Genomic DNA, 12,732 nt, shown 5'->3' on the forward strand with positions numbered 1-12,732 from the left:
AAGAACGAGAAAGACGAATCATTGACGAGTCAAATCACAAACTTTAATAAGAAATACAATTGATATAAAACACAGGCATAGTAATAATGTTTTGTTATTTTCGCTACAAATTGGCAATACTTGGTCTCACATTCACTCACACAACTCCAGTCCAGGCAGTGGTGTATTTGTACAAATAACGTCACTCACAATCACCAAGGGAAAATAGAGTTGACATTCAGTTAGGACTCTGTTCAAGTAGAACAACAAACAAATTCATTCAAGAAGACAATGACTTTCTCTGATAAGCACCTTACAAGTGAGTCAAAAAAAGGAAACTCTAAACATAAACCTTAAACTCACTACAGGCCTCTGCAAACCATAGCAACGCATATTCATGCACGAAACAACTGTCATCCGGTAGGAACCCGACAAGATCACATAGTGAAACGGACCACTTTTCCTGCTCTATATAGTCACAGTGACATGATCCTTGGGTAGAGAGAGGCCGTGACAGTGGTCGAGTAGTTCCGGAACATGCTTTGTTCAAAGTGCTTCTGTGTATCAACAGTCTGAGAGGGGGGTTCCTCCAAGAGAGATAATGCGGATGCAGAATGCGAATTATACAATGACTGTCTGGGGGGGTCAACATCTTCTCCAGGAGATGTATCGACCCCCCGCCCCCCCGACCTGTTGTCTTTACCTCTTTTGGGGGGCTCCAAGTTTTAGTTAGGGGGGTCAGACCCCTCCAAACAACCCCCCCCCACCCCCCACCCCCCCAGTAATTCAGTCGTGGAGCTCATGCACACTGCGTAGTCTGCAGCGCGGACAGGCGACGTTCTATGCACTGCTTGCCTGTGAACGACGAAAGAAAAAGAAAAACGATCAGATTCCACGACAACATCAGTCACCTCCATCCACAAAATCGCCCGTGGTTTACCGCACGTCTGTGCGTGTCAGTCAGTTTCCCGCACTCACATTTGCTGACGTTTTCGATGTCCGCCTGCTCTGTGATGACTAGGGACAGGCCCTCCATGAGCAGGAGGGCTTTGTGGTAGCGCTGGATGGATGCTTGTCCGTGATGGAACATCTCATCTAACGCTGCAGACTGGACCTGGACAAACCACCAACACAGCACAGCACAGCCAGCCACACAGGGGATCACAAGACATACGCTCAAAACACTGATCTCTAAACTGAACATCTCAACGTGTTCATTTCACTCGTTTGTGCGTGTTTATATGCCCACTCTCGTGAGATGTGTAAGCGTGTAAACGCGTGTCATGTGCACTCTCGCACAAAATCTCTCCAGCACGACTCCACCACTGACAGTGAGCCGTGTCGACAGCACTGAGAGGGCGGGCCTCACAGAGACCATGTGCATGGTGTGACTGCAGGAGAGAGTGAGAGAGAGACCCTCCCCATGTGCATGGTGTGGCTGTAGGAGAGAGTGAGAGAGAGACCCTTACCATGTGCATGGTGTGACTGTAGGAGAGAGTGAGAGAGTGAGAGAGAGACCCTCACCATGTGCATGGTGTGGCTGTAGGAGAGAGAGAGTGAGAGAGAGACCCTCACCATGTGCATGGTGTGGCTGTAGATGAGCTTCTCCGCAGTGAGATTGCTGAGGCAGTCCATCAGCCTCTGCTTGTTGAGCAGGAAACCATGGAGACGGCCGCTGAGCGAGCGACAGGAAGTCACGCTGCTCTTGTACAGCTCGTTCAGCTGCTTCACCACTGCACACAGGAGTGGACACACACACACGCACGCAACACGTGTTAATACACTTGAGGAAGGCTACACCCTGTAACCTTATAATACATGGTAACTGGATGCTGTACCTAATGTAGTGTCGGAACTTCGAATATTATAATAAAAACTCTACATGTGAACGGTTCTACAGGTGTCTGATACATTTCATTTGATGTAGTCTTTTGAAAAGTAGAACGCTCGTCACACCTTGCTTGACTGTGGAGGAGGGGAAGAGTCGACCCTGTCGAATGTCCTCCATGGCAGAGTGCAACGCAGACGACAGGTACTCCGCAGCCTTCATGTACAGCAACAGCTGCTCTGCGTAGCTGGGGGACCCCCAATGAGACACACATGAATACCCAGCCTGTGAACGTCCTGGAGACCTACGCTAAGGGTGTGGTTCAGCGTGTACCAGGAAGAGAGACACATAAACCAGCAGACCTCCACTCTCGGCTCAGAATGCTGATCTGATCGGCCAGCAGGCTCTGCTGTAGGAAGGAGACGTCTGGGGCGTCGCTGGCCTCCAGCGCTGGGTCCTTGGAGTAGGCAATCTCCATGACACAGTGGACGAAAGCCAGGGTAAAGTGCAGGCTGCTCAGACCATCCGTGTGATCCATCTGTGGATGAACACAATAAAGGATAACTTATATGCTTATATAACTTATATGGGGGTCAGATGGCTGAGCGGTTAGGGAGTCGGGCTATTAATCAGAAGGCTTCTGATTAATAGCCCGCTTCACCCTACTTGCCTCAGGGAGAATGTCCCTGTACTTACTGTAAGTCGCTCTGGATAACAGCGTCTGGTAAATGTAAATGTATATATCCTGATAAATCATAACTGTATCCTCAGGCTAATGTCTGCTAGCGGACAAACACCGGGACTATGGTTTGTTTGTTTGTTGTTGTTTGTGTTTACCCCCATTAGTGTTTCCTCTGGCAGTTCTGGAGGGTCAAACTTGGCACAGCTGTGAGGGGAGATAGCCATGGGGTCGGAGAGGGGTCGCTGGTGGGGCGCGTCCCTCTCTCTGGGGGCTCCTCTCTGGAGCAGACGGCTACTGAAGGACCACCCTGGGCTGATTGGACTGTAGCAGGCCCCTGGGACAGACAGACTCCATTACTCATGCGTCTAACAACTCGCGTCAGATTAGAAGCTTGCTGAGGTATGAGAATGTTTTATCCAACAGTCACGTCAAAGGAAAAACGAAGCATTGGTATTTGTCAGTCCTAAATCATTTGAAAGTGCTAACCTGCGAGTCTCCTGGTGTAAGTGGTGTTCGGTGAGGTTTTTTCCCTGCATGGAGATCCAACAGTGAAGACTACTGCACCAGGAACACTAGGTGGCGCTGTAACAACAAACAAAGGGCAAGATGTCACTTGCCAAGTGGGAGCTTTGGACATTGGTCATAAACTACTCAGGCCAATATACAATACAATGTATTATTACTGACCCTTCAGTCAGGTTCACAAAAACATTAATTCTACTCAGAAACCTCTCCCCCTGGTACTACCCATGTTCTAAACAGATTACAGCCTTACCTAATCTATAAAAGAAATGTCAACACAATGACATAGCTCTTACTACTAACCGATAACAGCCTGACCTAGCACTAATACAAAGAAATTGTGTGTGTGTTTTCCAAAGATGAAATCTTTTGGACTCATCCAGGTACCTGCTGTGTCCATGGGCTTGTCAGAGTTCAGGCTGTCATCACTCCCTCCCTCCAGTAGCTGGGCTCCAAAGGCAGCCTTTAGCAGCATGTCAGACAGACGACCTGTACTCAGTGACCTGCAAAGACAACACACACACACACATTACTTTCAGTAATACTTCTATGATGCATCTCTGATCACTGGTGTCCCTCTACCACAGCTGAAGGACAACAGCCATCTGCCACGTGTCAACTGAAGCGGGTGAAAGGTGTTCACCTTTTGAAGGAGCCCTTCCTCTTCCCTGTGTTGCGGCTGATATGGCTGGGCTGGCTGCCAGGGGACAGGCCCAGGGTCTTCAGGTCTGGGACTGTGTGTGTAGGCCTCAGAGGAGAGCCCTGCGGAGAGGCCAGGGAGCCGGGGCTCAGGGTCTGACAGCTGGGGGGCCTCTCCAATGGAGATGCAGACTGAGGGAGAACAAAGATGTTCTTTTGTTTAAGACCCCGTACTTTATTTCTCTGGTGTACACTACCTCACAGATATGCAGAGGAGAACTTTGCGTATGATACATTGTTGTTCTGCATCTGACCTTGGGGCTCAGGGAGCCAGGTGCAAGGGCGTCTGATCTCCTCCTCCGGAGCTTGTGCATGCAGGCAGGGCTGTGTTCAGGGCCTGGGGAGCCTGCGAGCTGGCCTGTCCTGGTGCTCAGAGGTCCCGTCTGATCCAGGCTCCTTGGGGCGCTACCCACTGAGTCACACGCAAACAGAAACGTTATGAGATGACAGGCAGCTGACCTTGTGTGCATCCATCAGATAGATGTGTGTTGCTGATTGGCTTGGTGTGGGGCTGGGGGCTCCTCCTACCTCGTGGGCAGGGAGGCTGGGGCCCCACGCCGTCAGCTGACAGCCTGCGGGAGCCCGAAGCCAGGGCGGGGCCCGAGGGGCGATCACAACCTGGACCGCTGCCACCTCCGCCACTACCGACACAGCACAGAGTGGCTCTGAAACACAGAGGGGATGGCATGAGGTCACCGCAGGTAGACACACAAGCAGGGAGAAAGGGAAAGGGAATATAGAGAGAGTTGCGGTGAGAGAGAGAGAGAGAGAGAGAGAGAGAGAGAGGCTGAATAGGCTACCTGGTTGACCCATGCAGGCCTGCAGGGTGCAGGTTCTGCTCCATGCGCTGGTAGTTGTGTATCTGTGTGGGGACAGGAACTGGCACAGACTGGCTGTAGCTGCTCCCACTGAACTCAGCAGGCTGGCTGTAGTCCAGGACAAAGAGGAGCAGGTAAGGACAAATACACCTCACTGGTTCTGTGGTGCCAAACATTCCAAACCCACAGAACGAATGACTCACAGTAGAGCTACACAGGGGGGGACGATAATCAAAAACGTTTTAGTTCCACGTCGAACATCATTAGGATAACCCCATCGTCCAGTCTTTAACCCCATCCCTTCAAACACACACACACACGCACACCACCCCACCACCAACTGCCTCCTTCTTACCTAACAGGATTAGGGGGGCAACGTGATGATGGGGAGGGCGGGGGAGTCTTGCCCAAACTCCCCAAAGCCTCAGCAGCCAGCAAGGAACAGCTGAGGGAACAACACAGAGATTCAGTCAGCACAGTGAACGACACAGAGATTCAGTCAGCACAGTCAACAACACAGAGATTCAGTCAGCACCATGAACAACACAGAGATTCAGTCAGCACAGTCAACAACACAGAGGTTCAGTCAGCACAGTGAACACTCACAGCTTCACACAGACACAATCATAACAGGAACCAATCTGAGGAGGGGAAAAAAACACCAGAGAAATCCAGCGTTGGTTCCACTTACGCGTTGTACACCATGCTGCCCTGGGCAGGTGACCCATCTCCCCTGTCACATGTGATCTCACCTGCACAGCAAAACAAGGGCCAGCTCATTCATACACTGTATGTGAACGACACACTCATATTCAGACATTATGGGCCCAGCTATGGCAGCACTGTGTGGTGTTCTACAGCAACAAGGTCCTTCTGTCTTACTGGGGAACTGGGCAGGCACCATGACGAAGTCCTCCGTGTCAAACGAGGCGATCCCGCTGTTGTGATTGGCCGTGACCTTCTTCACCTGGAAGCCGGGTGCATCCCGAGTCGGGGAAAGCGGGACTTTAGCCTGGATCCTCTGCATCTCTTCATTGGAATGCTACGGGGACAAGGGCAGACTCTGAGCACCTGAGGACACGATAGCGTGTGTGGGTGGAGTGTTGGAGTTGGTCGTGCAGCTGGGAGGGGGCGGGACTCACTTGAGGGGAGGCGAGGTGGGAGTTGGGGGAGCCGCTGGATGAGCTTCCAGAGCAGGCGCCTGAGCTGCGGTAGGCTGGCATGGGCACCGGGGCCGCTGCCCAGTCACAGAGGGAGAAAACTGTTACTGCACGCCCACGGATCGCATCCCTGGTCCTCACGATCACACCCCTCTAGGCTAGGCTAGTCCGTGACGCTGAGAGGCTCAGGGATAGAGGCTGCCTTGGAACTATGGCAATGTAGAGTTTGACGTTCTAGAACTGTCCACACACATTACATGTGTCCTTTCTGGTCTGTTTTCCTGATCATTCTTGAACAGATGTGTTTGTCTACTGTGCTGACATGCCAGACCAACCCTTGTCATGGTTATGCATCTCTATCGCAGGCAGACTTACATTTCTTTGTGGTTGAACTCGACTCCAAAAAAGGGTGGTGGAAAAACGCATCTGTAGATAGAGGATCAACAGTGAGTAAGCAAACCCAGGATATTGTTATGATCGGAGACTATAAAAAAAGAAGTGAGGAATATAGAAAAGGGCAGAAATGAAGGAGTCTGACCAAAGTCCATGCGGTCTTTATGGTTCCTCTGCAGCAAACCCAGGAGAAGGTGTCTCAGGTGACTAGAGGTCTCCCGAGGGATGCTGGGATAAAAACAAGACAGACTTCCTGTTAAACTTTGACCTTAGCTGTTTCATGTCAAGCACACCTAAAAACAACAGACAGTCTGTGTTTCAGACGCTCGACTTTGACCCGAGTGACACTCTGAGCTGTAGGTTCAACGAGAACACAGGGTGATGTTGTTGATGTTTGCTCAGGAGGAAACTCGTAAGATTGCTTTTTAAAGTGTGTTCGTCTGGAGCATCCGTCTGTATTTCATTGGAAGAGGGTGGTGTGGCAATGTTTGTTCTCTGAATCAGTGTTTGTCTTTGAGTGTTTTACGATTTCTCAGGGTGTTGTGATACCCGTGGTGTGTGTGTGTGTGTGTGTGTGTGTGTGTGTGTGTGTGTTCTAACAAGCTATGTGAGTCATAGGAACAGTAATAGTGGTGCTGGTGACTAGCACACTGCTTGTGGCAGCAGTTATAAATAGAGGGACAAGAAATAACTAACTTAGCCAACCTTGGCACAGGATGTATAAGCCAACGAGCTATCCAATACAAGCGCAACAGAAATTCCCAAAGCCAAAAGATAACGAAAGCCTCGAACTGGGTTTATGTAAACCGGAATGAAAAAAATATGAGGGGATGGATATGGTTAGTCACTCTCAACATCCCTGATTGTTCAAAGAAATCAGCAAAACAGGTGAAACGGCAGACTATTGGCAATGGAAATAAGAAACAGGTTATACCAAGTGATGTTATCATGCTCCACATATACCATGATGACTAAAGAGCAATCAGACCCATATAAATCACACATCAACTTGGGGTTGTTGGCAGGATGGACAGAGTGGAAAGAGGAGGGAGGGAATGATCCAGAAAGTTCTCTGGGCTTCCAGGCATCCAGTCGACAAATGTTGTGGGTTTAAGTAGTGTCTTCCTGTGTGTGTCTGTGTTCATGTTCACACATGTGTTTATGTGTGTGTCTGTGTTCATGTTCACACATGTGTTTATGTGTGTGTCTGTGTTCATGTTTCTGTGTGTGTGAGCACGCGTGGCAGACAGTGTGTGTATACGGCCGTTGGTGTGTTTTTGAAAGCCCTGCTTACGGACGGCCGTCTCCAACCATCCATCAGCAGTGCAGACAGCTCTCCCAGTACTTGTGTATGTGAGTTCCTAGAATCCCTCAGGGGTCACTGACCTGGGCAGGATGGTCCTGTTCCTCTCGTAAAAGAGACGTAACTCCTGAGGGCTGCTAGCCTGGTGGACGACACAAAACACGGGGTCCAGTTACAGCCCGGAGGAAACACGCACACACGCACATGTGCAGTACATACGTGTGCCCCCCGCACAAAGCAAACACACGCAATCACGCTACGACCACTGTGATGTATGATGGAATCAAGGCGGAATGTTCTGTGAGAGGAAGAATGTGTTTGGGATGGGATTTCTCTGAAAAATTCTTCCTTGAAAACCAAATGTGATGTACCGGACATTTGAAACCAGCTCGGAGTGGGACAGTATGTTGCATGTGAACAGGATCCCAGGGTCAGACCAGACGCTGACCCATCACACGGATGTGAACTCCCTGGCCTGTCCAGCTTGCCAGCAGCTCCCTTTCTGTCTCTCTGGGAATTTGCTATTCAAAGAATCCCCTGAGCCAATAGCCACGTGTGAGGGGACATTTCAACTCAATACCGACTTCCTATTTACAAAAGTGACTAGCGAAATTCCGCGTGATAGATCAAAACAATATTATTATTTTATGATATAGTCATTTTTCTAGATGTCAACCCGCAGTGACCTTTTTAACATGAGTCAGTGCCGAGTCAATAAGCACCACAGAGCCAGCTGAGCAATGATGCCAGAAGAACAGGGGGTGAAGAGCAACCAGCTGATTAGGGTTGTGAAACAATGTTTACCGTGAGTCAGAGAGGCCCGTTGGCCACAAGCCATTTCATAAGGCCCAAGTAAACAAGGGTTCTTGTCTTCCACTTTCAAGCAGTGGCCCGGTTACGTGTCACTCATGGTGCACAAGCTGTTCATGGAGGCCCATGAAGTGTTGACATGTGACCCGGAGGGTGAAGGGCGGAGCTCACCTGGAACGGAGCCTTGCCAGTCAAACACTGGTAGATGATGGTTCCAATGCTCCACAGGTCGGCTTTGGCGTCATAGTTCTGTGACATGATCACCTCAGGAGCCTGGATATAACACACACACACACACACACACGTGGTCCGGTCAGGTCAGGGTGACCCATGCAGGATCAGTCCACAGGTTACAACACCACAGTGAAAGTGATTTGTGCTCACCATGTACATAGGAGAGCCACAAAGCGTGGCGGCCATAGTGTTTGTCTGGAGGTGACGAGCAAATCCAAAGTCAGCTAAAGAGAGAGAAAAATCGTCAGTTCACTAAAGTTATTCACGGATCGCAAAAAAACAAACAGCTTTTACTTGGTCTGTCTGGAATTACACAATTCAAGGCCTAGTCCAGGCTTGTGCCAAGTCATGTAGTTCAATTCCTCACAGCCACGTGGCAATAGGTACACTGAAAACCAACTACAAATGCCTCCACTCCCTAATCACACACGTAGACACACTAACCCTAACCCTCGCAGCAAAAGTCATCACAAACACACACACACACACCTATCTTAATGCAGGTGTTGTTGGGGCTGGATCTGCGCCCCTCAGGGTGACAAAGCAGAATGTTCTGGGGCTTGAGGTCTCTGTGTAAGATACCCTTGATCCTCAGAATCCTCATGGCCCCTGCGATCTGCTGCAGGAAACCCCGGATGGTGTCCTCACTCAGAGTGCCCTTAGCTGCAGGTGACGGGACGAGAGAGAACACACTGATATCGAGTTTCCTAAGATGCATCCAAGATCAAGCTTCATGAGATACATTATGCAGTAGCATACTGAGCTAGCTAGCATATGGTTATCATATGGTTTGTCGAGATCTCGCATGAATGGAAAAACAGCAGGTGATGGAGGGTAGGAAGACAGAACTCTCAGTTACAACCGCAACTGCCAACACAAACATAGCTGACAGCACAACAACATGTTTATGGTGAACAGTCATTTTAGACTAGGATCCATCCTCTTTCCCACACCCCAAAACTCCTCTGGCTTATTATAAGGTTTTTATAGCTTCAGTGTTTTTCCACAGGAGATCCAGAGATGCGTAAGTGGGCGACAGATGGATGAGGTCAGAGCGGGGTGATCCTTGCCAGGCGTGACTGAGCGTTGCTGTTGGACGAGGCAGGATCTGCCAGCCTCACGGCATCGACAGGGGGTCGGGCGCATCAAGTGATGCTGGCATGTCAGTAAAATTAGGCCAGGGCTCAGACCTTCAGTCCGAAAATAGACCCTCTAGGCAAACAAGGTTAATTTAGCTACTGAGAGGACTCCATACGCTCAGTCAGACACCTTATCTCATGGGATAGAGTGAAAAGGGAGGAAGGGAGACCTTGATTTATTATTCTTTGGATTTGTGAGTATAGAGGAAGAAGAACTGATCAGTTGGGTATTAGCCAGCAAGGCTATTTACATGGCTATTTTGTTGTGTATTTATATTAGAAGCATATAGGCGTAGGCGGCTATTTTCAGAGGCCTTGAGAATCTGTAGAATGCGTAGGACACATTCTTTCCAAGTGTTAATTGCCAAAACTCCTGCTCTGTGTTCCTGGTTAAATTTGAATAAGTACTTCTAGACCTGTGCCGGTTCTCAAGGTCTTAGCCTGGTTTGAAAGGTTATGTCATTCAATGTGGCCCACATCTGATTATTTGTAGAGAAAAATACTTCAAGGTTAGAAATACGTAGATAAGAATTTCCCAGAAGTGTATCACAACTGAAGACCTCCCGGATTCACTAACCTTCTTATATCTAACATATCTAATAGGCAGATTACATTTTTCCCCGCTAATTCTTTCAAGCATGTCAAATTTCCCCTGAGCAGTGGTCGTAGGTGTTGATGAAGGCACCAATAAGAGGAGACAGGAGTCCTGATGTTTTTAGTCCTTCACAGAAAACAAAGACAGCAAAGTACAGGAGCCGTCAGCTCTCTGGAGTCTCACTCACGTGCATCTATCTCAACTCTGGAAACTTTGCATGTTGCCCCTCTTAAGCAGAAACATCAATCAGATTTCAGGTTTTGGCAGTGTTTGGCATGCACACGCATGTCAAAGGAGATCTCACGCCAACAAACTTGACAGCCCTGTGTGTGTGTGTGTGTGTGAGTGCGTGTTTGAGGCCAATATGTTGTAACACACTTACAGTGTAGGTATTCTGCCAGGTCCCCTCCATTGCAGTACTAAAAACATAAGCAACAACAAAAAAAAGAGTTGAAAACCCAAATGGGGACATTTGCATTTAATGGTGTGTATTAACCACAATTAACATGGACACAATCTTACCTCCATGACCAAATACACGCAGCCTCCCATTTCCTGTTGATAAAAACCAGATTACGTTAGTCAACATAAGGACATAATATTGATTTATTTAAAGGCCGTAAACCTTGGCCATCAGCCAGGGCCAGAGAAGGGTCAAGTGTACCGACATTGAATAATGCATCAATATTTAGACATCTAGTCTGTGGTGTTACGCAACACTGGACACCACCTCATCCCTCATAGCAGCTTGGTTCCTTGTTTGGCCTATCTCCATTGAATAGTTTCGTCTGGAAAGAGCGCGGGGGGGGGGGGGGGGGTGCTAGTGGGTTAGTGAAGGTGTCAGTCCTATCTAGCGGCTGCTGCATGGCTGATAGGGGACTGGGAGGGTGGAAGGGAGAAGGTGATATCGGGTTACATCTCTGTTCATTGGCAGTCATAAGCAAGCTGTCTCCCGTGTATAAGGCTGTGTGTCGTAATAGCTGCGGTGAGTTAGCTGCACTGCTCCTAAGCTCCGACAACCTTTCATAAACAATTATGTTAGTGGCCGACAAGTGGCCTCAGATACATGAGAACTACAATCAGTCCAGAAGCACAGTAGAACAGTTAGGCCCTGTCTTTCATGTCCCCAGTAAGTGACAGATCTCCACACTTTAAGGTCATTAAGCTGCACAAGACCCTGTTCCCGGGAGATTTCTGCTGACTGAGCGCCTAGTCTGTTTTCTTAAGCCATTGTTTAGCTTGTAGGTAGGCAGCACCATGCCATCTGTTTGAGATAGTGTGACCCGACAGATCAGCATGACCTGTCTGCCAGTCTGCCTAATGACAGCTTTATATTACAGCCAGGACAAAGGTAAGTGCTGGCAACACAAACACTGTAGTCCACTGCAATCCGTGACAACTCATCCGTACTAGCTACACTGCTGCACACAATGCCATGGAACTACAAGAACCAGAGTGCAGTGTCTGTCAACAATACAGTAATAGCCTATCACACCCGGTGTTTTGCACATGGGACGTCAACATTGCATGTGTGACAGTATGCTAGGCCAAGTGTAGGAAGCTTGTAGTGGAGGTTAGGGCCTTGTGGCAGTGTAGTCAGGTACTGTCAACAGTAAGAGAATTATTGAAAATGTTTACTTTAAATTCAAACTGTACCTGGAAGTCAAGAAGTCCAACAATGTTCTTATGTTTCAGTTCCTGTGTAGAAGGACAAAAAATATTCTTAGAACATTGTGAAATCAAGTATTAAAATGTAAACAGAACATTTAGATGAGCATTGTGACATGATAAAATAACGGCATACCTTTAGTATCTTTATCTCTTTTCCCAAAAGAGATTGTGATTTGGACAAGTTTTTCTTGTTGATGCACTTGACAGCTACTTCCAAATCATGTTTCTTTGGAAAATAAAACAAAATATCAAAGCAGAATATAAACTTGACTGTAATTAAAACGTAAACGATAACATTATTAAAGTAAAAACAAAACTATATACTTTATCTACCTCTTTATGTCTGCCTTTGAACACCACCGCAAAGGCACCATGACCAATCAGATCTTTCCTGTTGAACTCAAACTTCCCGATTGATTCCATTGATTAATATTTCACACTCGATAATGTAAAACAAGATGTATCCAGATTGTTGGAAGTCAGCTGTAAAACTAACATCAGACGGCAAGTGCCGGTCTTTTTCCATTGGTTATAGTACTCCGACGAATATACCTTTATCCATTCTGCATATGAACATGTAGGTTAGTATCCTAAAAATAGTTGACACCGTTCAGAAACACCTTCAAAGGAATAATAAACGGGCGAACGTCAGAAGCTTCCCTTTGATAAATGTAACGACTTCAAATATGATGTCCTGCGAGCGCTGTCAGAGAGTGAAATTGTCCAGTCGCCGAGAAGTCGTACCTGTTATGTCTTCTCATACTGTACACTCAGCACCACTCCACTGACAAAGACCTCTCTGTAGTTTACTAACATGACTGCGCATGCGCAGCCGGAGTCGCATGGTGCGTTTGTTATTATTATCGAATCAAATAAAATCACGTTTCTCAGGGCAGATT

The 12,732-nt window shown here is 48.0% G+C and overlaps 1 protein-coding gene across 1 annotated transcript; it reads right to left on the reverse strand.

Moving 5' to 3' along the window:
* Positions 1 to 21: 21 nt before the first annotated feature.
* On the reverse strand, positions 22 to 12,605 carry ulk1a (unc-51 like autophagy activating kinase 1a). The gene is made up of 27 exons (XM_084690828.1): positions 12,167 to 12,605; positions 11,967 to 12,059; positions 11,819 to 11,860; positions 10,685 to 10,717; positions 10,545 to 10,581; positions 8,918 to 9,091; positions 8,579 to 8,652; positions 8,366 to 8,467; positions 7,468 to 7,526; positions 6,227 to 6,309; positions 6,064 to 6,114; positions 5,671 to 5,765; positions 5,411 to 5,570; positions 5,220 to 5,280; positions 4,884 to 4,973; positions 4,511 to 4,636; positions 4,239 to 4,375; positions 3,965 to 4,122; positions 3,655 to 3,842; positions 3,399 to 3,514; positions 2,976 to 3,071; positions 2,645 to 2,823; positions 2,170 to 2,345; positions 1,936 to 2,054; positions 1,555 to 1,712; positions 958 to 1,093; positions 22 to 834 (listed from the first exon to the last, which is right to left on the reverse strand). Exons 1-27 carry the CDS (start codon positions 12,254 to 12,256, stop codon positions 779 to 781), a joined length of 2,889 nt encoding a protein of 962 aa, XP_084546954.1. The 5' UTR covers positions 12,257 to 12,605; the 3' UTR covers positions 22 to 778.
* Positions 12,606 to 12,732: the final 127 nt, after the last annotated feature.

This window comes from Hypomesus nipponensis, chromosome 24 (genome assembly GCF_054491055.1).
Source record: "Hypomesus nipponensis isolate SF chromosome 24, ASM5449105v1, whole genome shotgun sequence".
In the NCBI taxonomy this organism is placed as follows: domain Eukaryota; kingdom Metazoa; phylum Chordata; class Actinopteri; order Osmeriformes; family Osmeridae; genus Hypomesus; species Hypomesus nipponensis.

What these genes read in the sequence shown, in the direction of transcription:
- ulk1a (XM_084690828.1), bottom strand. Translation starts at nt 12,256, where the DNA reads ATGGAATCAATCGGGAAGTTTGAGTTCAACAGGAAAGATCTGATTGGT. An exon ending in GTGGCTCTCCTATGTACATG is followed by an intron (nt 8,468 to 8,578) that starts GTGAGCACAAAT and finishes TGTTATATCCAG; the next exon opens with GCTCCTGAGGTGATCATGTC. An exon ending in AGGAAGGGCTCCTTCAAAAG is followed by an intron (nt 3,515 to 3,654) that starts GTGAACACCTTT and finishes TTGTCTTTGCAG; the next exon opens with GTCACTGAGTACAGGTCGTC.